Here is a 25,642-nt window from a genome sequence, read left to right as displayed (position 1 = left end):
AGTTGAGTTAATCAGAAATTGGTCTTTTAATTGGTTTGGTTGACCTCTAAAATTATTTTGCAAAAAATAGATAAAAAATCGACTAAATCAATAATTAACCGGTGAATCAGTTGAACTGGTCCAATTTTTTAAAAGTCTAGTTCACTCTTCTAAAATTAAAATAGTGCCGTATAAAAAAATAAAAAATAAAAAAATCTAGCAGAACACTCAACCTCGACCCCTTTTTCTCTCTTTCTTTCTCACCTAGCCTAAAATCCTAATTCTCTCTTTTCTTTGAAGAACAATCACCACCCACCACCCATAATCCTCTCTTCTATTTGAAGAGCATCCACCACCCACTACCCACCATCCCATTTCAGAGCTTAAACTCATAGCCGAACCCTTCTCTCCCTTCTCTCTCTCTTTGTCGCCCTCTTTGTCCGAGCTCTCTCTGTCGCTGTTTCTCTATTACTCGTCGTTGGTCATCGCTGTTTCTCCACTCCTCGCCGTGGATCGTCACTGTTTCTTTCTTCCTCGCCGGCATTATTTATGCTTCTCTGCTCCGCACTATGTCTTGTCGTCGTCGTTGCTTCTCTTTTTCGCCTGGTGTCTCACAGTCGCTGATGTTCTATCCTTTGTCGTGTCTCAACCTCCCTCACTTTTACGGTTTATCTTCGTGGCCAAATTTTTGAAATTTTTAAATCTCTTAGGTCTCAAGTCTCAGACTCTAACTATGTTTGACTCTATCTTTCTGATTCTATCCTTTTGAAATTTGAAATTTATTTTAAATAGATGTATTATTGATAATTTTGTTGAGTTTTAAGATATTAATTTTTTGAATTTTTATTTGAATTAAGCTTGTTGATATTAAATTAATTTTGTTGATATTGAATTATAAATTCAATTGTTTAATTTATTAATTTCGCTAAGATTGATTTTTAAATCCAATTTATTGTATTTATTGTTTTGGTGAATTGTTATTTTACTCTTATTGATTCAAAATAAAAACATTGCCACAATTCTACATTAAATTTACTATATGGCTTTATTTAATTTCGTTGAATTATGTTTATGATTCTTAGATTGAATGCCTGTCTTAGATTAATAGCTTGATTGACTTGTAGAAACTCACATATGGGGAGTTGGTTTTTTAATAATCCTATATTATATATTTAATTAAACCGTTTTAATTACAGTTTGATTCTGGTTAAATTATTAAAGCAGTTACTTAATCAGTATAATGATCGATCCAATTTTTACGACTTTGATAATATTATATATATATAAGAATAATTACTTTTTATATTGAACGAGTGAATAACCAACAAAAACAATAGATATAATTAAAAAATGATATAAAATATTTTATATTATCAATACATTAAAATTAAATTCTTTTCTATAACAAATGAGTTTGAGAATTTAATTCTTTTCTATAACAAATGAGTTTGAGAATTTTGAGGGATTAGATCAAACTTAACAAAATAAAACTTTGGCATATATCTTGTTGTATCTTTTCTTCTCAAGTGACAATCAAAATCACAAACATGTAGTAGGAATTGTCCCCTTTACCCACCTCATCACTCGATGTGCATGGTCGAGTTCGGAGTTCATGTCATGTGTAAATTTACATACTCTTTTTACATGTTTTAATTAATTAGTGATAAGTGTATTTATTAATTTTAATTAACAAATGAATTTTTAATTTTTAAAAATAAAAAATAATGAATTTAATACATGTATTAAATATTATATATATATATATATATTAATATATTGTACATATATTTAATTTTGGTTAAATCAAATTTTTATATGTGATAAATCTTAATTAAATTATTTAAAAAAAAGAATTAAAATTGGGTCATTCTATATGTTACTGGAGAAAGAGAGAAGAACATAGAACCCTAATCCTTTTCATCTAATTTCATCTTCTTGTCTTTTCTATATTCGCAGAAAAAATTTGTTTTCGTCTTCTTTCCTCTTCTTCACTCTCAGGATATACCTTCTTTTTCTTCCTTCTAATCTTCGAAAATTGTCGATCTTGTTGTTGTAACCCAGAACAATCCATCGTTCTCAAAGTCGCCGATTTTGTTGTTGGAACCCATAACAATCGATCGTTCTTTTTACCGTTCTTCCATTCAAAGTCGCTAACATAACAAATCTTTGTGAATATAAAAAAGAGAAGAAGACAAAATTAGATAAAAAAGATTAGAGTTCTATGTTTTTTTTCTTTCTCTAACAGCTTATAGACCCAATTCTAATTCTTTTTTTTTTAAAAATAATTTAATTAAGGTTTACCATATATGGTAGTTTGATTTAATCAAAATTAAATGTATATACAGTGTATTAAGATATGTATATATAAAATATTTAATATATATATTAAATTTATTTTTTTATTTTTAAAAATTAAAAATTTATTTACTAATTATAATTAATTAATATACTTTTTACTAATTAATTGAAACATGTAAAAAAGGTATATAATACCCTAAATTAGTTGGGTATCGAAAAAATCACCTCGTTCTTATTATTCGTTCTAACCCTCGTACTAAACTAAATAATCATCTTGTAGCTTTGATACACATACGTACACGTGTGGTTGAGGCAAAAATGAACCAAAAATCCAAAATAATGGTGGTCCAATATCCCCAATTTAAATTCTTACACAATAAGTTTACATGTTGAGATGTTGGGCCGCTTTATTAAATGTGATGTGATCTCTTAAATTTAAATGTTTTCACTCGTACATATCCACCCAAAACAAAAAACAAGAAATGAAAGAGAAAGGTCTAATTACTTAGTACATCATCGTCGTTTACACAGTGTTTGGTTCAAACGAAAACAAGGGGAAGAAAAATACAGGGAAAGAAAACGGGTGGAAAATCAAGTTTTTCATTGTTTGGTTTATCCAAGAAAATGAAGAGGAAAAGAAAAAAGTGGAGTGGGACCCATGAAAAAATTTTCTCTTCGGATGGGAGATGAAAACTAACAAGAGAGAGGAAATAGTGATATAATTACAAAGTTACCCTCTATTTAATAAAAAGATCAAAATATTTTATTTTATTTTTTTACATTTGAAAATCATCTCTTGTACTCTTCTTAATTTTACAGCACTATCAAACTTCATTTTTTTTCTTAAATATAATTAAAAAGATTAATAATATAATTTATGAATAATTATTTACTTGTAAAATTATTTACTTGTAAAATTAATAAATTATAATTTATATATAATATAAGTAAGGATATTAATGTAATTTTATTCTAACATAATTTTCTTTCTTCTCACTTTTCTTTCAATCCAAACAAAAGAAAATTTTTTATTTATTTTCTTTCCATCCATTTTCTCTTAATCCAAACAACATACAAATAACTCTACTTTTCTTTCAATTTTCTTTCCTTTTATTTTCTTTCCTCTTATTTTCTTTCCTTCCATTTTCTTTCTTATATCCAAACAAAGCCTTAGTGATACACATTTCTAAAGTTTAGAATTCGACTTAATTATATGTCAAATATGATGGGAGTGATCATGATAGACGAAATATCCTTATTACTCTTTGCTTTGACTTATAGTTCGATTAAATATAGATGCAAGCTTGCTTTTATTTAATCTTTGGCCATTATATATTTAAATCTTATTAGTATCACTTTATCCGAAATTCAATTGATTTGGTTCAGCAAATTTAGTTTCGTTTTCTAATATAGGTCTTTTTTTCTTTTTGCGGGACTCTTCAGAAAACTAAAACTCAGGATAATATTATTTTTTCAAAAACCAACTTAAAATAATTAACTTAATAATATTAAACATATGGAATGTACAAAATTTACGTATTGGTTAATTATTTGCTATTACAAAATTATTAAAATTTTAGAATTTTCACATAATAATCAATAAATAACTATTTATATTTTTCTAAATTTGTCTCTATTAAACTTTATTCATATGTTATTTTCTTAACTAATTATTGATTAAAAAATTAATTCTAACGCCAAACCGTCTACGATAATATAAATATCAAAATTTAAAGTAATACAAATTAAACACAAGAGAAATATATTTTGGATTTAATTATTTTTTATTGGTCTTTATTGCTTCATCAATTTTTATAATTTAAAAATTATTATTAAATTTTAATATTCAATAAAAAATTTGAATATATATTCGTTTTGTATTTTAAGTAAATTTTTTTATAAATTATTTCAAAAACAAATATTAATTTTTTTTTCTAATAAAAATTCAACTACAAAATTTTAAATAATAAGAATCTAACTAAAATATTATTAGTGAAATTATAACAATTAATAAAATAAATAAATATAATTTTTTTTATGACCATGATTAATTAATAGAGTAATGGGGAATGTATATGGTTAAGAAGAGAAAAAGAGAGAAACTTGTGGAAGCATTTGTGTAGGTATGAGAGTAAGTGTTAGAAGAGTACGCCCACCATACAGCGACAACACGGTAGTAGTGTGGAATGCATGTATATTAATATTTTATTATAGCTGTTTTTAGGGTAGGATAGAGTGTGGGTCCCACGCTGCTTTGTCATGTTATTGTAGCACATCTCAAGGCCGGCCCCACTCTGACACCTCACACGCTGCCACCTCTCACATGTGCTGCTGCCTCTGCTCTCTCTGTCCTCTTCTGTTCTCTTCTGTGCTTTGTTTCTTCACGTCTGCACCAAACAGTGTCCGCCTACGCGCACGTGCACCTCCACGTGTTTTCGCCTGCAACCGAAATTCAATTCATTTCTTTTGCGATTTGTAATTTGCTTTTCCTGTTTTACAAAGTCAACGCCTGAAACATAGCATAGCGACGAATAGCCCAGCCCACAGACTACATAATAAGTAGCCTTTGGGCCACGTAATCTGAATTGGATGTGTGCTTTGTTTCAATCAAGCGTTTCTATTTTGCGTATCATTTCTTTGGTTTGTGTTTCACATTCAAAGTAGGTCGACAGAAGGCCTACAAGAATTTTAACTTTGGGGAATACTACTGTGAGGAACATTATTTTTTTTACATATGAGGAACTTAGTTGACATTTTCTATTAAGTGCCATCTGTCTAACTGAAATAGAGCAGCTTTTAGCCGTTTACACACCACAATGCAAAATCTGAAAGCATTTAATGCGGTGTCAGTACATTACACGTTAATTAAAAAATGTAATTAAGTCTTTTTTAACTCTCTAATACTTTAAATTATTATTTAAGGTGTGGACTTTTTTTAACCGGTTTATGTTTAAACTTTGGAGGAATAATTAATTGCACTCACTTTTTTTTATGATATAAGATTGATATTAGACACAAATATAAAGTCCTATTAATTAGAATTTTTTCAGAAATAAAATAAAATAAATTCATATTTTTTAAACATTATTTTTAAATTTTAATTCTTTAAAAATAATTTTTTTTTTTGTTTAGAGCTCCGCTTTATCCTCATATACTCCCTTCAACTTTTTTGAATTTCGCATTTTTAATCCATTTTAATCTATTATCAACATCTCCAATAGTATATAAATCTACAAATAGGATATAGGAGTACAAAAAAATACACAAATAACAAGTATGGCTTTTTCAAAGATTTTTTTAATTATAAATTAAAAAAATAAGTCATATTTAACAATGGAAACCATTATCATCTCCAGAAATATACAAGTACACCAAATAAGCAATATTTAATAAGAATTTTTTTAATTATAAGTTGTATTTTATCTTATAAAAATTTTTTTAAAATAAAATATGACTTATAATTAAAAAAATCCTTGTTAAATATGATTTATTCCAGTGTACCTGTGTATTTCTGGAAACGATGATAATAGTTGTCATTGTTAAATATGATTTATTTTTTTTAATTTATAATTAAAAAAATCTTTAAAAAAAAATGCTTGTTGTCTATGTATTTTTGTGTACTTTTATATACAATGTTTGTAGATCTATATAATATACTCGTTATGTACAAATTCAATTTTATTGCTATTATCAAATGATCAATTGGATTATATATCTTATATTTTTTGACACAAGTTAGTTTACTTCCCAAAAAATTTATAGTCCAGTTGATCATTTGACAATAGCGATAAAATTGAATTTGTACATAATAAACATATTTATATATAATTTAAAAATTTTATAGAAGATTAATTTCTTCTCATTAAATATATATTTTTAAAATCTTTTCAATTTAAATTTATAATCTTTAATAAAAAATCTAAATATTTGATAATTTAACTAATTTTACATTGATGATTTATTTTTACTTACACTATTAATACTCACTATTGTTATTATTATATGTCATTTTTAATATAAAAAATTTATTTTTTTTTCTTGGAATACAATAGATGATAATAAATATATTGAGATTTGTTAGTAAAAAATTTTTTCTCTTTCATCAACTCTGTATTTATTATGCAGAACACACTAAGTGTTACTAATAATAAAATATTTTAACAATTTTTATACCAAACTTATTTTTAGTATCAGATCAAATTTTAATTCTTAAAAAAAATCTTTAGACCTTAAATCATTTCAAATTGAATATAATCACATTTAATATTAATAAGTCAATACAAAATTATTTACTTTAATATTCAAAATAAAAAACAAGTAAAAATTACAAATCATTTAGATAAAAAAAGAACAAAAAAAGGTGAATATATGTAAAAAAGACAAATTATCAAATATTATCTCAAATGGACATATTAATTAATAAGACTTTTTGTTTGTGCCTAATATTAATCCTGTATCATAAAAAATTAGTGCAATTAATTATTCTTTCAAAGTTCAAACATAGGCTAATTTTTGTTTATATTGGATTGTTATTGGTGTTTTTCATTAATATTATAATATTTTGGTGTAATGCAGTGATATGGGATAAGAAAAAATCGTGAGTGACGATTTTAAATAAGACAAAAAAATTAAAAAAAGTTAATAAAAATCGTGAATTACGATTTCAAGTAAGACAAAAAAATAAGAAATCGTGAGTCACGATTTCAATTTTTTAATTTAAAAAAATATAATTTATGAAATCGTGAATAACAATTTCTTTTGTTATGCAAATCGTAAATAACAATTTGTATTATACATCACATTTGTGAAATACACCTATTTTAACTCATACTATTGAATTATACCATTTCATTAATTATATACAAAATAATTAACTCCCAAACATAAGCCGATTAAAAAAGAGGCCCACAACTTAGATGATAATTCAAAGTATTAGAGAATTAAAAAAAGTTTAATTACATTTTTTAATTAATTGCAATTTAGAATGTACTGACACCACATTAAATGCTTTCAGATTTTGTATTGTGGTCTGTAAACAGCTAAAAGCTATTCTCCTTCAGTTGGACAGATGGTACTTAATAAAAAATGCCAACTAAGTTCCTCATGTATAGAAAAAAATAACGTTCCTCACAGTAGCATTCCCAACTTTTTAAGTATAAAGATTGTCATAGGTCATTGACAATTTGCGATAAAAAAAAGTAAAAATTTTCTGTATATACATATTTTGTTTTTCCTTAGTTGAGAGAGAAAAGAAAAGCAATACTTTTTCTTTTTATATTTCTATACAAGCAGAAGACCCGTGGCATGCACGGGTGGAAGATATCTATTTACTGATTTTTTTTATTCAATTATGTTTATAAAAAAAATTTTATTGTTATTTTATTAAAAAATATGTATAATATATATTGAATTAAAAAAATAAATAATATCTCAATTATATTATTTTTAACAAAAAACACGATAAAATTCGACACTTACTAAAATATTATCGTTTAAATAATTTTGAGATAATACTCAATTTGGTCCCTGAACTTACACGCGAGTCTCAATTTAGTCCCTGAGATTTCAATTACCTCTATTTAGTCCCCGGAGTTTATAAACGTGCCTCATATTAGTCCCTGACAACATTTTTAGTATAAAAACGTTAATAGAGCGCTGTTGTAGACTATCACATGTCACGTTAAAACTTGTAAAATGATGCAATTTTGGTTTTGACATTTAAGTAGCTCAAAAACAGCATCGTATTACTTATTTTGTTAGGTAAAATTTTAATAACACCATTAGGATGTTGTTTTTTGGGTATTGAGTGCCAAAACGAAATCGACATTATTTTACAAAGTTTAGTGTGGCATCCGGCTGTCACAACAGTGTTCCGTTAACATTTGTACGTTGAAAATTGTTTCAAGGACTAACATGAGTTATGTTCACAAAGTTTGGGGACTAAATAGAGGCAATTAAAACTTCAGGGACTAAATTGAGTCTCGCGTGTAAATTCAGGGAAATTGAGTAATTGATCTATTAATTCAATTTTCAAAAGAGATATTTTTTCAAAACTAATATGACTTAAAACTAATAATAACTATTGAGTTTTTTTTTAACTAATTAACTATTAAAATTGTTTTTCTTTACGAATTCAAAATTTGAATTATCTTTTTTCTTTTGGTATAATTATACTAACATAATATTTAACATATACCTAATCATGTGTTTCAAAAATTAATTAATTCAATTTAAAAAATACAAAATATTAAATAAACATAAAAAATGAAAAATATACTCAGTTCTAATTAACAACTAATTTTATAAGTTTATAATCATTAGTTTGTGGGATAAATTGAAATATAATAATAAAGCAAACATAAAATAAATATAAAGTATATCCATATTGCCTTCCTAAGAATATCTTAGAAAATAAATTTTAATTTTACTAATATGGGACAAAAAAAAATTAAAATATCAATAATATCCCTATCACAAAATTGAGATATGATGTATATATTAGATTAAGAATTCAATCTTGAATTGAGAGCAAAAGTGGAACATGTGAAAAATAAAGCCAAAATCTCTAAACTCAAGTAGAATAAATATTTCATAGATCAAACATTTTTTACAGAACTCTAGTAAAATTAAAAGAAAGTGTTAATATAAAAAGTTAAAACAAAAAATATATTATTTTGTCACTTAAGCTAAATTAACTAATTTGGCCAACATATACCTAAGAAATCCGTCTAAAAGACAATTAACAAAGGATTAGTTACAAATTGTTGAATATAGAAAAATTGCATAACAATTCAAACATGCACATACATTCATCTAAATCCTATAAAACATTCACTTGCCAAAAGTAAATAGGTGAAACAATAAGCTAAAATATGGAATGAAATTTTAACATCATAAAGAAGCTACTTCACTTTATTGAATTTCAAAGAAATAACTGAACTACAAATATAAAGGACTGCACAATTAATTTGTCTAGCAACTAATGATATTGTGTCCACACTCCACACCCTAACACTTAATCAATTACATGAGAAATAAGCCCAATAAAAATGCACAAAGCATTCCATACAGAAGATGAAAACATCTTAATCCACACATCTCCTACATCACAACCCAAAATATGAAATGTTTACATGAATGCAACCAAAATATCTAATGCCCTATTAGTCCTAATTAGTAGCTCTAGTTAACTGGCATGGACAACCATCTCATTTAACATGCAAACTCATCTCCAGAACCATGAGACTCATCAAATTCCAGCATCAAGGATCTTCTCAACCTCTTCCAAGAGAAGATGCTCCTCTTTCTTCAACAGAGCATTGTTTAAGACCAACCACATACTCCTAATTTAAAAAATTGCATGAAAATTGAAATCAAATTATAGAGATAATTACAAATAACTGTAATCAAAAGAATCCAAAAATAAAAGTCAATACCCTTTCAAAAAAATAATTTAACATTACTCACCTCCTAACTTTCATCAACTTCATCACATAAATTTTTAGAATGATCTAATTTATTTAACTTATCTCTCACAGCATGAACATACTTTCTCTTAAGAGGACACTATTATAACACACAAGAATAGTTTGAATTTAAATGGGCTCAAAAGAAAAAGGGGCAGAATGGAATAAAATAGTGAAACTGCTATAAATCTTATACCCTAACCTAATATTAGGAGAGAAATACAGCAAATATAAAATAGAGCAACTGCTCAGATCGAAGAATGAGGACAGACTTAGAACCCTATACTCTAACCTAATATTAGGAGAGAAATACAGCAAAGAGGTGTGAAAAATAACATGTAAATCAACACAGCTCCCTCTAAACTCTAACTTAATGCATAGATAAAGAGAGAGAAGAGAGAGAAGAGGAAGAGAACAAAAATAACATGATGTCAGTATAACGATAAAAGCAAGAATCAAAACGAAAAAGCCTATGCATAAATTTAGGGGATGACAGGATTAAGTAACGAGCACACGTTTTTGTTATGCATAAATTTAGGGGATGGCAGGCTTAGGTAATGAGCAGACCTTTTTGTTTAAATATTATGATTTTAGTAGGCTTCTTATATAATTAGATTTCCAATTAAAAAATATATCATATTCCAATGAAGATACACACAAGTTAATTATTTATTTAACTAAATTTCCAAGAGATAAGGTATCAATAAACTTAGAAAATTATGCTAAAAGAAAAACAATATAACATACAATCAAAAAATTAAGAAATAAATAAAAGAGAGTAATAAATAAGGATAAATTACTTACCAATTTTATTCCAATAATGAGGAAAACAAAATATGTATTTATAAAGTAACTAATCAAGAATATAAAAAATTAAAAATAAATTTATTAACTTATTTTTTACACACGTATGAGCTTTCATATATAAAAAAAATAAAGATTATAAACCTACTTAAAAGAACACACAAAAATAATTTATATAAAAATAAACAAGTAGTTGTATTGAAAAAATATTTATGAATCATTTTTGTCAAACTCTCGAGTTAACTCGTAAACTCGTACGAGTACGAGTTTACGAGTTTAGATATGGAATCGAGTTGACTCGGGCATAGACTCTATCCTGAGTAAACTCAGCTAGACTCAGTCAAACTCGGACAAATTCGTGAGTCTAGGACTGAGTTAGCGAGTTTGTATTTTTCTTCATTTTTGCTCAAAAAAGCGTCATTTTAAAACAAAAAAATACTTTTTTTTATTAGGGTTACATTAACACTCCCAAAGAATGAAAGAAAACTCACTCACAACTCACTAATCTGCGTCGTTTCTCTCAAGTCTCATTTTCTTCATGTTCTGCCGCAGTCGCCGTTCCCCGTCGAGCTGCCGTTTCTCGCCTGCATCTGCTACCTCTGCTCTGATTTGCGCCATTGTGTTTGTGAATTTTACCTATGTTGCCCCTACTTTGTATTTCTTTACATCTCCATTATCCGCAACTCCGTCATGCTATCACTGTTCACGAGTTTGACTACTTCTCCTACAGTCCTTCTTTTCTTCTATATCCTCTATTTTTTGTATACCTTTTGTCCTTTCTTTGGGCCTTTGCTTCTTGATTTAGTTTTTTTTTTCTTTTTAAATTTTATTGCTTCTAATTTTAGCCTATTGCTTATCGTCTATGTTAGATGGCCAGATGATTCATTCATTCATGGCTGATTAGTAATTAATTATTTTGATTAGAGTTAATTTGATTATTTGATATTGTTCAACATTCAATTAAAGATTTAGTATTACAGATTTATAATTTATAATTTTGAGTGTTCTATGTTGTATTTGTATAAGAATAATTATATAATATTTGAATGTATATTTTAAAGTATTTGTTATAATGTATGCTATTATTTTAATTTATTATGTGCATTAAGATTGATATTATTAATTTTAAAAGGTTAGAATTGAGTAAATATACATTATATATATATATATATATATATATATATATATATATATATATATATAAACTTCATAACAGGTGAACTCGTACGAGTTTAAGAGTTAACTCGTGAGTCGAGTCTAGGTTAGCTCTACGAGTTTGTTTAGACTCGCGAGTTTGACAACTTTATTTATGATACCTATAAAATCAACATAGGCATCATATAGAAATAACAACCCCTATTATTTACCCCCACAGAAATAGAAAACAAAAACATGAAAGATTCAATCAAGGATTAAAGAAATAAACAAAAGAGAGTAACATATAAGGATAACCTTTTTACTAATTTAATTTTAAAAAATATGGCAACAAAATATAAAATATTCCAATTTTTTAACACAAACTTTTTGAAATTAAATGCATAAAAATGTATCACTTGTAAAAATGTTTCAAAAATTCTCTAAAAATAAACATTAAAAAACACAAAAAAAAAACATAATCATGGTTAATTAGAATTAAAAAAATAAAGAAAAGAAAACTATATTTGCCTCTCAATTTTTTTGTGTACAAAATTTCAAAAGAAGAAAAATGACAACAATATTGATGATAATTGTAAAATCAACATGGACCTCATACAAATAATAATCCTCATTAGAAGAAGAAAATAAAAGGCAAAAATCTAAACTTGACTATAAATTTTTTTCAGTACAAAAAATAAAAAAATGTTCATGATACTTATAAAACCAGCATGGAGCTCATATATTAACAATCTCGAGCATTCACTCCCACAGAAATAGAAAATAAAAAAATAGATCATTCAATCAAGAAATAAAGAAATAAACAAAAGAGAGTAAGAACAACACAAAAAAAAAATAAAGAAATAACCCTAAAGAGAGAGAAGATATCAAATAAAAGCCAGCATATTATAAAATTCACAACAACAGTGTTAATTATACAAATGAAATTCGGTTATTAAGTTAAAAAACAAAATTTTAGTTAGAAAAAAAAATAAAAAGGCAAAATATAAATCTAAGTATGAATTCCTTTCACTGCAAAAATCAGAAAAAGAAAAATGTTTATAATACTTATAAAATCAGCATGAAACTCATATTAATAACAATTCCGAGTATTTATCCCGCAGAAACAAAAAACAAAAAAATAGATCATTCAATGAAAAAGTAAACAAAACAGAATAAGGCCCACCAAAAATAACAAAGAAATAACTTTAAAGATACATAAGATATCAAATAAAGGCCAAGATATTAGTCCTCCCCTGTGTATGCATGAATTTTGTATAAAACGACTAATTCGTGATTTTAAAATTTTGAAAAACAGCTTATCCTTTCTTAGTTTTTAAACCTTGGTAATTTTTTTAATTAAAAGAATCAAAGCAAGATGCATCACGTACAATAAAGCACAAGACAACCAGCAAGATGCATTCAAAATTAGCACGCTATAGCAAAAGAAAAAAAAGTAAAGACTGAAGAATGATTTACCCTTTCGTACTAAAAGAAGAAACCACTCAGTTGCCTCTTTAGTTTATTAGGGTCTTTTGACACCTTTTCACTTCCCATCTTTCCCATTGCCTTTGAAGACACTCATTCCTTTCTTAGTCCCAGCAAACTTGACAACACACAAACATCACCAAATAGCACACGAAACACCCAAATATAAATATTTAATGCCTTAAATTTCATATAAAAATAAACAAGTAGCAGTATAACTTAACTTGTCCAAAAAGCCTTTTTTTTCCAAGCTAAGAGCTGCTCCACAATTAAAGAACAGGTGAGTCAGAAAAAAAAGTATATAAATAGCATCCAAGTAAAACTCAAGTGGTGTACAATTATGTATATAAGCGTATGTTTGTTACCACATTCACAACAGCAGTGCTTATTATACTAATCAAATATGGCTACTAACTTACGACACGTAGCGTTAATCAGAATTAAAAAAAAAAACGCAAGAAACTAAAATTGACTCTCAATTCATGTGTGTGCAAAATTTCAGGAAAAAAATGAAATCAAATGTTCATGATACTTGTCAAATCAATATGGACCTCAAATTCTTACTAATTTTATACATATGAAATCTGGTTACTAACAACAAATAATTTTAATATGAAAAAAATAAGAAAGGCACAAAACAAAATTTCATTCTCAAATCTTTTCTGTCCAAAATTTTAGAATAAAAATTAGAAAAATGTTTATGATACCTATAAAATCAACATAGACATCATGTAGAAATAACAACCCCATTATTTACCCCAATAGAAACAAAAAACTAAAAAATAAAAGATTCAATCAAGAGAGAAAGAACTAAACAAAAGAGAGGAAGACCCACAAAAAATAACAAAGAAATAACCATAAAGAAATAGAAGTTATCAAATAAAAGCCAGCATATTAGTCCTCCCCTTTATATGCATGAATTTTGTATAAAATGACTAATTTGTGATTTTAAAATTCTGAAAGACAGCATATCCTTTCCTAGTTTATAAACCTTAGTAATATTTTTAAATTAAAAGAAGTCCTATAGTTGTGAAACAACTTTAGATTTTTTTCACCACCATTGCATTTTTAAATGAAATTCACTGACCCTATCAGATCCACTTTCACAAACATTTTTACTGCATTACTTGGAGAAGAAGCAGGAAAGGAAAAAATGGGAGATTCATGTAAAAATGTTTAACAAATTAAACTCCAAAGCTACATTCACAAACCTGAGAATAAGTAAGTTGGCAATCCTATCAATTTGCTCCCCGTATGCCGCTGCATTTATTCACTCATCTCTAAACGAATCATGCTGCCTACTAAAAATATATACAAACAAAAGGAAATTAGAAAAACAAACTTCATATCCAACAATTCTTAATATAAGCCTACTATTTTTCTCATTCAGTAAACTTCTTTTGTTTTCTTCACAGTAGGAATGAATACATTCTCTAAACTAAAGAAAATATTTAAATGGCATAATTTCAGCATAACACATTTAATTTTCATTAGCTCCACAATAGCTTAAAGGACTTAATATATTATAATCTTATTGGCCTATTTAAAAAAAAAAAAGAGAAAAACCAAGACCTCCTAAAAAGTGAGAAAGTATTTTAAACAGGTTCCAAATAAAAATCGTGATGCACGCCTATATATAAATAATAAGGCACAGAGGTGAAAAATAAAATGAAAAATAACAAAAAATAGAGTAATATGAATGAAGAGTCATATCTAGCACTGGCACCGCCGCCATTGCAAAATCAGAGCGGACCATCAAAAGCAAATCGTCATCCATCACGTCAGAATAGAGGGAAACAAAATATGCATTGATAAAATAAGTACCCAAGAAGATAAAAACCAGAAGATCAGAAAAACAACAGAATAAAATAAAGGAACCCAGCGGTTGAAATTACACCATACAGATTTTTAAAGAATTTTTCACTATTTTAACACAATAGTTTTTCGAAATTGAATGCATAAAAAGGTATAATTCAACAGTTAGAAATATAAGAGATAAATAGCACCAATCTGAAGCAAATGGTGAAAAAAAAAAAGACAGAACAGCAACACTTATTAATTATTTAGTTCAACACCCAAAAAAACAGAAGGAAAAAAAGATTCAGACAACAAAAAAAAAAATAAATAAAAAAGAGAAATAAATAACCATAAGTTTCTTACTAATTTTATTTCATAAGAGAGGTAAACAAAATATGTATTTAGAAAGTAAATAATCAAGAAGATAAAATACCATAAAATAAAAAAACCAGAAAAAAAAAACAGTGAATACAATTGCACTCTATAAATATATTAACTTATTTTTACACACCTATAAACTTTCACATATCATAAAAAAGTAAAATTTATAAACCCACACAAAAGAAAATAAAAGAATAATTTATATAAAAAATAAGCAAGTAGTGGTCTTACTTAACTTACCCAAAAGTATTTTATCTTTGAACCCAAAAACTGCTGCACAATTGAAGAACAGGTAATTGATAAAAAAAGGCAATAAAACCAAATTTGCCTCTCAATTCCTTTATGCCCAAATCTTTTTGGGTGGGGGGATGAAATAAAATGTTAATGATACCTGCAAACTTAATATAGACCCCACAAGAACACCAAATAGTTTTATAAGAAACAAACCATCTCCTTTCAATGAGATAAAAATTAGCTAATTACCATATAATCAAATTAAATATCAATGAAACCCGTTAAACCTTAAAATCTAATGATAGAACAACACAAGCAATACTAAATTAGTGTTTTGTATCATCCTAATTAAGACACTTGTTTCCTTTTTATTCTAGGAAGATCATATGCAAATAAAAAATGACAAAAATATGGCACCATAAAAAAAGATAGTTAAGAATGAAGGCAAAATATATCAAACTTACACTGGGGACAAGAATAGGAAGGCAGAAATTATGTTTCCTGAGCAAGACAAAAGAAAGTAATTAAGATCAATGATGATATAGTAGATACAATTGAAGTAACTAATTAATTAGAGTACGTGAGAGAGACCTAAGATGCCGACAACAGTTCGAGCGATTTCTCCTGAGCATGCATATTAATTAAAAGTTTTCAATATACAAGCTCTAAAATCACAATGAAACCATCTCATCAAAGCATCATATGGTTAAGCCGCAAACAAAAAGTAAACTGCTCCATGTTCATCTAGTTCTTATCAATTCTTTTAAATTATGGAATATATATTTTTCAAGTTCATTGAATGATAGAAATCCATGGGAGAGGAAAAACAGCAATAAAAAATAGCAAAATAGTAATTAAAATTTTTTTTATCAAAAATAGCTCATGCAACAATTTTTTAATATGGATAAAAAACTTGTAAACTCTATTTTCTAATGTATTGCATAAACAAGCAACATTTTTCAAACTCTGGATATCCAAACATCTCTATTAACGAAATATGATTAATTTTATGAAGAAAAAGTGAGAACAATTTTGAACTAAACAAAGGAACCCCATCAAAGTCCATTTAAATCACTTACCTTAAGAAAAAGAGCATTACATGCATACTCTAGTACTGCTCTCTCAATGCGTTTTGCATTAGACATTAAGAGATCATCTCCAACTAACTGCACAATATTGTAATGAGTAGAAACCATTCAAATAAGATTTCTTATGAATAACATATTATTGGTAACATGTTAGTATATTTTTAAAACTCTAAAAATATGAATAAAGTTCTTTATAATTTTACCCGTTTTCTGAATTTCTAATAATGAAATCCTAATAGTGTCCTGCTCACAGATACAACAATTGTTAAAAACTTCTAATTTGTATGCTTATTCAGTATGACTATATTTTTTGAATTTCTTTTACAATGTGCAAGAAGTTGAAGATCACGGCCAAAAGATACCACTGGTATTTTTCTAAGAGATGAAGATTCCTGCAAAAAATCAAAACAAAAACCTTTAAACAAAAATTTCTTAAGTCTGTATGTTGGTTCCAGCTCAAATAATTGACCGCAGAAAATTTTCAAATATTTCCAAACCTAAATCCTTTTCTTCAAATCAAATCTAGCTGATATAAAAGCATGGCCTTTGTTTATTTGTTTTGAGTTAAAAAAATATATATGGAAACAACAACGGAAACGAATTACTTTTACAGACTCATCGTTCTCAACTTCCTTCCTTATCATGGATATACCTATCTGATGACATGTAAAAGAATAAGATAATACTTTTGTAGTATTTTTCTTCGGACTAAATTAAAAATTTAAAAATTAATCATTCAAAGGCATAAAAAATCTTTATGAGTACCTAACAAACTTGTTTTCATAATGGTATCACCTAGTCTTTAGGCAATCTGTATAATAATATATAATTCTAATATCTACCCCCCAATACATAAACAGGAATGTCAAGAATAGCAGGTTTTGGAACATTGAGCAACTGCAAAACACGATAATAGATCAAGTTATGGTAAGATTAGGATTGTATGATAAAAGATAAGCTTAACTTATTTGCAAAAGTCACTTGATATACTAGAAAAATGATCAAATATATAAATCTAAACTTAACAAATCTCCAAGATATGTAAAATAAATGAACTCTTAAGGGATAATATCAAAATACTTATACCCACAGTGAGAACACACAACTTAGACAACATAATAGGACACATACATAAGAAAGGTGGGGAAAAAAGAAATGGGGTACGAATACTTTTTCTTCTGTTTTCTTATATTGTTGTTGTGTTTAGAGTGTACCATGGTAAGAAAAGATTTTGAGGAGCCTCCCAATAAGCTTCCTACCTATGAGTGTTGATAACCTTGTCTTATATTAGACCAAGAATACAACCAATCATTTCAATTAGAAACCACAAAGAAAGATCTAAATTGAAACTCATAGCAGCGTAGACAACAACCCAAAATATAGACACATGTGAATGAAGAATAAGTTATCAGATTTGGAGTTGAAATCTAAATTGACCAAATAAAAAGAAATCACTGTAAGTTTGTTAATAAAGACAAATTTAAATTTGCATTTTGTAAATAAAGCCAGAATATTATTTGAGAAAATAGAATCCAGAATATCACTAATTATCTGATCCAACCTAACTAACAATACTTGAATATAGTAAAATTAGGCCAAATTCTTTGCAAGCTTTCAGCATCAATTTGTAACAAAAACCATAAAGTAATAGAAGCACTTAAAAAAATACAAAAAACATAGTGAACAGAAGCTCCACAACAAATGCTCCCATAAAACAGAAAAGACTGAAAGCTAGAATGTAACAAAGCAGTTAAGGGCTAAAAGGAGCTGTAACAACAGAGCAGTAAAAGAACCAGAAGCTAGTCATTCATCCCTCTTACACCAGATTAACAAATTTTTTAAACTACAACTTGAGGTATATGCAAGCCTTTCAATTAGAACCCTGTAAGAGTCTTCAAATTTGAGTTTAATAGTTGAACGTAAAACTCTAACTTATATTTAAGCTAAAAATCTAACCTAAAAGGAGAGTATGAGACATAGTCAAGACCAATTTGAGCAAAGAATGCAATAGAAGATGGCTCCCAGAGAGAGAGAGAGAGGGATGCCGACAGAGAGTTACAGCTGAACCCTCCTTGGTCAAACCCCAAATCAAAGACCACCAACCCACAAAAGAGACCCTAAATCACCGACTTTAAACATACATGACCAGGCAAACAAAGAGATCAGCAGAATACCTTCACGAGGACAGCGATGGTTAAGATCTCAACCGAACATGTATCACCAAAGATGTTCACTTCCCTGAGCGTATTAAGCCCTCATATAAGCTGCCTTTTGCCCAAATATGTCATCAGAAAGTGATCATAAAGGAACTTTTTTAAGAATACAACTACTTCTATCATTTTAAACTGCATACTTTTCACTTTGGCTCCTTAAATATTGCACCAAAAATCATAAAGGCATCATATGCCAAAAGAAGAATAAGAACTCTTATCCAGCCACCCAAAGTCAAAGTTAAATTCAAATTAATATATAAACCACAGGCTTCCACATAAATTACGCCAGACCTTTTCTGGAAGAGCTGGAGGTGGTTGCAGCGGAACCTCTAACTCCAATGGTGGCCCAAGTGGTTTCTCTTTATTTTTTATCTCATAATTTTTCTCTTCTGACCCATACCTATGATCTTCATCTGCAAGTATATCCTCTAGCCTCAGGCCTTTTTCATAGCCCTCTTCGTCAATAGGGGATCTCTGAGGCAGGAGATTACTTTGATTATTCATTTGCAAAATTTTAAGCAACACAAAGACAAACTAAATATATCAGTTATTAGTAGCAGGCACTCACATTTGAGTCATGTTCAATGTCATGATGAACTGCATATCCATCCTCCTCTTCATCATCATCAAAATCCTCAAATACATCACGAATTTCAGGAGCAGAATCACGAATCTGATCTTTGTCATCTCGAGGAGATCCACTGTCAATATAGAAATTAAAAGTTTAAAACTGTCATAGAATCTCACAGCATCCGAAAAAGCCTTATTATCCCTAGGTTTTAAACAAATTTTTTGTTCTATTTATCTAGTAACTGAAAGCAATTTCCTAAATCCACACCAAGGCTACAATGTAAGGTAATAGAAGACATTTACATACAAAACCTATACCACAAACCATAAACAAAAGCAGAACAAATCACCAGTTTAATCAAATGTGAGATGAAAGGAAAAACCTAGGCAGCAATTCTACCATCAGTACCAGTGGTCAATACTTGGTATGATAGAACCAAAGCAAAGAAAGAAAGTATTCAGAATAGAGTGAAATCCTAGATTAGTCATGGTCCTAGTAGTCAATAGTATTTTGCTTCTCCATGACTATGCAATTGTTTTTCAACATTTTAGCATCAGAATGAGGAAGCTGTGAGTGATATTTTCAATAATTTAGAGGTTTAGCCTCAGAACAAACACATGAAACCATGAAATTGAAAACTATCCACTCAGAATATTGTTAAATGCAATTAGCAGATATCTATCTAGAATGTGTATATATATATATATATATATATATATATATATATATATATATATACCTTGGACTTCTAGCTTCATCAACTTTCTCATCTTCATCATCATTCTCATTCTCAAGGTAACAGTTCTCCTCGGATCCGCTCTCAACGACGGTGCCCCTGTGCTTGCTAGTAACTACTCTCTGCCCATACACGTCACCTTCTTCCTCTTCCTCCTCCTCGCGTCACTGTCGGTGCCTCTGGCATCGCTCTCTTCTTCTCTCTGATCAGCAGCCTCCACCTCCATCTCCTGCAAAGTTTGATCCCTCTTGGCTTCGCTCTCTCCGTGATCAGGAGCATCCCCCTCCCCTTCACTCTCGATTTCCACCTCGCCGTGACCCTCCACATCTACCTCAGCTTCTCCTTCCCCCTCAACCTCGGGCTCCACACCTCCCTCGCCTTCGTCCTATTCAAGATTCCAGAATTCCAAATTCAAATTCAGATTCAAATAAATGAAATTCAGGTATTGTTACAGTTATAGTTATAGTTATGGAGGCGTAGTGGTGGTTGTTGTTGTCCATGGCGGCGGTGTAGTCGGGGTGGGGATTAGACTCGTGTTCGAAATCGAGGTCTTCTTCTTCCTCCTTGGACTGATCGCCGAAGAGGTTTTGCATCATCTGATGGTGCTTCTCTTCTCCTTCTCCACCCATCTTCTTCTTCGCCAGTGACTGAACCCTCCCTCCCTCTTGCTCCATGCGTGTGTGTTTCTTCCCCCTTTTTTTATTTCTCTCAGTTGTTATTCCTCTTTGCTTTTTTTTTTTAGTTTTTGGACATTTTTGGGTGAAAAATTTCCATGTGGATAATAGTTATAAAGGATACATAAAGAAATTTCTAACACATAAAATATCCTTATTTATAAAATCATGCAAGAAATCTACATGGAGTATCCGTGATTTTGCTCAACGGGGGCTCCACTGCATACAAATCATGGTGTAGCTTTGCATAGATTGGGAGGATCCGAAAATGAGAAAACCTACATTTACTGGATAGGCATGAGTGGATAATTTTACAACCATTAACATCTCAAATTAACATCTCAAATTTATACATATTGAAAACAATTGATTAAAGAATGAAGTCAAACAGACAAATGATCTTATCACCTCTCCCAACCAAAAAATTTAAGATAACCATGTCATAACATGGCCTAGTCATTAGACCTTGCATGCAAGTTAAGCTCACCCAAGATAAAATAAAAAATGTAAACCAATAGTACATAGGGGTCTCTCCATCTTAGTTTATGTGTTTTGTTTTAGAAGTTAACTATCAGAGTAAGTTAATCTGGTTTGTTATTTATAGTTAGTTAGAGACAGCTGTCAGCATCTTCTCAGTTGGTAATTTATACAAAGTTGTAAGAAGTTGCAGTTCTAAGTGCTACTATTAATACATGGGCCTGATGTGAAACTTACTCAACTTAATACGGACAAGTCTCAACCTTCAGAATCAGCTCACTTTTATCTTTTCTGTCAACTTTCTCAATATTTCCTTCATATAATGTAATAGAAGAGTAGAACACCATTTGAATCATAAGAAAAAAGACATAATAGATAATACGATCCCCACAATCCATGGGAACAGGATAAGGTAGTGACGCCAGATAGAAACACAGTAGTATTATTACCTCTTTATAGAAGACACCTTTGACTTTGGAGGCACCTCAGCATATGCATTAAGGATCCTGAAAACCAGCCAATTTTAGGTGAATAACACAATTGCATGAAAATAATACAAATTAGAAAAAACTTTTGCTGTAAGACTAAGGCATAAGTCACAATATCGATTATAATAATTAAAAAATTGCAAACTATCTATGTGTAACTCGGCATTTCCATGTTTCATTACCTGTTAAAAGATTTACAACCTCTTCACATTCAGGTGCATTATAGAACCAGATGCCATTCACTTCTTTGGCAACATTTCTATACAATAGATAAAGAACCTGAACTTTATATTCAAAATCCCCTAAAAGATTTTCCACCAAATGTTCTGCTTATGTAGATAGACCAGGGTTAAATATAGGGATATTTGGAAGTTCTCAACCACCATGTACAGTAGCAGCAAAGTATATACCTCACCCAAAAAATAATGTCTACAACGCTTATATTTAAAGCTTGCATAATTACTAATTTCACTGTACTCACAATATTGAGTGCAACATAACAACTACGGTGGAATTCCAATAGCCAATACCTAAGCACAAATCCTACAATATTAGGGGCAAGATCACAACTAATAACTAAAATTATGCTCTACCTCGGACCATGAAGCATATGAAAAAAACCTTAATTACGTTACCGACAAGAACCCAAAATGAGAAAATGAGAAATGATACTCGCAATACTAAATTTCCAACAACCATCGCACCAAACCATGCCCGATTGCCTCAAAAAGGGAAAAGAAAGGCAAAATTCTTTCTATAAAATAATTAAAAAAAGTTTGTTGATGACAAAAAAACAAAAGCAGAAGGACTAACAAACCAGTATGGCGACGGTTCATCACAATAAGCTGAAATCGCGGTTGCGTGTTCCTGAAAAAATCAAACAAAAAGCAATCGGATCGTGGAATTCAAGAATTGTTGCGATATGATGAAGGAAAAGGAACAAAAAGTAGACCTTTTGACAACAAAGAGGGATCCTTCGACGTCCTTGTGGCTCTGCAAATGGTAATCGCAGAAAGAAGAGAGAGAAAGCGTTAGAGAGAAAGAGAGAGATAGAGAATGGAATCGATGAAAGGAAGGAGATTATAAAGGAATGAACCCATTGGGAGAGGTCAATGTTGAGCTCATAGAAGGTGACGTGTGCAGTGGTGATGAGGATTTCCTCGACGAAGGGGTTGATGCGCTGAAGAACAGTGAGGTTGAGGAGCTTGGTGCTGTGCTGGTCGAGATTGGGCATGAGCTTCCCATTCTGAGACATTATGGAACCGAAAAAACACAAACCCTACAATTTTGTGGGTTGGGTTTGGGGTTTGGATGTGTTGTGTGCCTGAGTGTGAGAATGGAAAAAGGGGAATGGAATGGAATGGAGAGAGAGAGAGAGAGAGAGAGACTCTTCATTATTTTATTCCAAATTAATTTGAGAATGACACCTAGCTTAATTAGCCACGCCCAGTATACAAGTAATAGATTTGTATTTTGTATATGAATTTTTTAATTAAATAATTTAATTTTTTTTATTTATTAAAATAGATCATTTAGAGATAATTTATGTATTTAGGTCTTATTACTTATCTCATTATAAACAAATTGATTATGCACGTATTTTGTTTACACTAAGCACGAGATAAGATATTTACATTGATGAATGTGTCACGGGTGCAAACGTGTTATGTAACAGAGCATATAACGTTTATAGTGTAAATGAAATACCTGCATAAACAATTCGTTTACAGTGTAACCAAAATATGCACAAACAATATCTATATATAACTCATTCACAGCATCTATTGGATATCATTTTCAACCATTTTATCCTCTCTTCTCCCTTTTAGACCCCTTTCTTGAGATATTGAGTTTTTCGGATTTTATGGCATGCCTAGATGTAAGGAATGACAATATCAACCGTCTGAACACGATATGACATATCACTAGAGTGATTGACTTCTAAGTTAGTGTTGTTATATTTTTCGTTTGAATAAAAAAACTTATAATGATAGCTATTGTATTTTTATAGATTTAATATTAAATTATTATGCGTGACTAGAATAGGTGTTTAAGAACATAACTTAGGTTAGTTGTTATTTTAGAGTTTTATTAGTTGTTGACATATAATTTGAGTAACTTATTTTATTGAATAATAGTTGGAATTTTTGTAAATAAATTTTTTAAATGTTTGATTTAGAAAATAAATGCATGAAAGTAAGTTTATGACATTTGAAATAATTCTTTAATAAATTTTATTTTTATTTTAATATTTAAGCTAGAAATTAATTTAGTAATTTTAAAAAATATTAAAGTATGACATTTGAAATAATTATTTTTTATATTTTACTTTTTTTATTCCGTATTTTATATTTTTAATTTTATTTTGAAATGTGTCACATATTAATTTAGTTTTTTATTCAACAGAAGCCTTGCCTTCTACTTCCTAGGTGAGTTAGCAACACTCTAGCACCACTAGACGCCATTCTCACTTATTTGAGGGAGGTTGGGTTTGGCGACATACAGCTCAGGTACTTTGTGTTTAACAATATCTAGATTTCTGCATTCGTGGAGCGTTGACATTGATAAATCCCATTTTTAGGATTTATCTTGTGTTGAATTTAGAGGATTTTGTCAACTTGTCTCCCATTTATTCACTAAAATAGCATGGTTTTGTAAATTCGCCTTTAATTGTGCTTAAGAGTGAAAACATGCTTTTTAGGTCTTAAAATAGCTAAATTTAATTCACCTTGATTCCATTAGATGCCTTGATATGTTTGTTAAGTGATTTCAGGTTTAGGAGGCAAAGATTGGAATTGAGGGAATAAAGAAAACGCATGTAGAAATGGAGAACTCATGAAGAAATGAAGGAATCGCAAAGTTGTCAATCCTGACCTCTTTGCACTTTATCGATCATAACTTGAGCTACAGAGGTCCAAATGAGGCAGTTCCAGTTGCGTTGAAAAGCTAACATCCGGGGGCTTCAAAATGTAATAAGATTTGCTATAGTTGCTTGGCGTTTAGGGATGCATAAGCGTGATGTACACATACACGTGGGAAGCTGCACGTGACTCACTAAAGGCAACTCATGGCCAGCGATTTCTGAAGCATTTTGGGCCCAATCCAACTTATTTCTGATGCTATTTAACTCAAGGATTAAAGGGGAATGAACTACTTAGTCATTAATTAGTTTTAGAAGTAGTTAGAGTTAGTTTTTAGAGAAAGAAACTCTAACTTCTCTCTAGAATTAGGATTAGGGTTTTAGTTCTCTTCTCTTAGATCTAGATCTCTCTCTTCTCTCTTGCTTTAATTCTCCTTCTTCATCTTTAATTCTTCTCTTGTAGTGGTAGCATTCTACTTCTCTTGTAGTTTCTTTGTATTGTTAATTGTAGTTTATTAACTCTTTTGTAGATCTACATTTCTTCTCAATGCAATTAGTAAGTTCTTTGTTGCTTCATAATTGTTTTGCCTTTCTATTGTTAATCTCTTGCTTTTGTAGTTGTAGATTCCTCTAATTCTTGCAATTGATAATGTTTGCCTTTATTGCCTTCTATGTGTTTGTTGAAATGTTTTTTTCTAGTTATGAGTTAGATTTTGTTCCTCTTGGCCTAGGTAGAGTAATTAGTGACACTTGAGTTATCAAACTCTCTTGTTGATTGATAATTAGAGATTGCTAATTGACTTGAATGCCGCTAAACCTAATCTTCCCTTAGGAGTTGGCTAGGACTTGTGGAATCAAGTTAATTCATCCACTTGACCTTTCTCCATGGTTAGAAGTTAACCAAATGGGAGCGATGAACAATTCTCATCATAATTGATAATGATAATAAGGATA

General features: G+C 29.3%; 1 protein-coding gene across 38 annotated transcripts; it reads right to left on the bottom strand.

The window, feature by feature from the left end:
- Nucleotides 1-9,160: 9,160 nt before the first annotated feature.
- Nucleotides 9,161-23,238, bottom strand: LOC130948758 (uncharacterized). 38 transcript variants are annotated; one of them, XR_009073200.1, is made up of 13 exons: nucleotides 22,925-23,238; nucleotides 22,781-22,821; nucleotides 22,642-22,695; nucleotides 21,790-21,846; nucleotides 19,451-19,583; nucleotides 19,174-19,356; nucleotides 16,661-16,747; nucleotides 16,173-16,205; nucleotides 16,046-16,082; nucleotides 14,381-14,470; nucleotides 13,394-13,427; nucleotides 13,161-13,287; nucleotides 9,161-9,620 (listed from the first exon to the last, which is right to left on the bottom strand). XR_009073200.1 is itself a non-coding variant. In XM_057877621.1 (9 exons), the coding sequence occupies exons 1-8, from the start codon at nucleotides 23,081-23,083 to the stop codon at nucleotides 16,173-16,175; spliced, it is 747 nt and encodes a 248-aa protein (XP_057733604.1). In that variant the 5' UTR covers nucleotides 23,084-23,238; the 3' UTR covers nucleotides 15,419-16,082. The 38 variants fall into 38 exon arrangements, 1 of the variants encoding a protein (XP_057733604.1); XR_009073227.1 differs by lacking the exon at nucleotides 16,173-16,205 and adding exons at nucleotides 17,032-17,061; nucleotides 18,844-18,907 and having other exon boundaries at nucleotides 13,161-13,427; nucleotides 22,925-23,236; XR_009073225.1 differs by lacking the exon at nucleotides 16,173-16,205 and adding exons at nucleotides 17,032-17,061; nucleotides 18,844-18,937 and having other exon boundaries at nucleotides 13,161-13,427; nucleotides 22,925-23,234.
- Nucleotides 23,239-25,642: the final 2,404 nt, after the last annotated feature.

Source organism: Arachis stenosperma, chromosome 9, assembly GCF_014773155.1.
Source record: "Arachis stenosperma cultivar V10309 chromosome 9, arast.V10309.gnm1.PFL2, whole genome shotgun sequence".
NCBI lineage: Eukaryota > Viridiplantae > Streptophyta > Magnoliopsida > Fabales > Fabaceae > Arachis > Arachis stenosperma.
The sequence above is the reverse complement of the archived record's forward strand: the minus strand, read 5'-3'. Positions and strand labels throughout refer to the sequence as shown.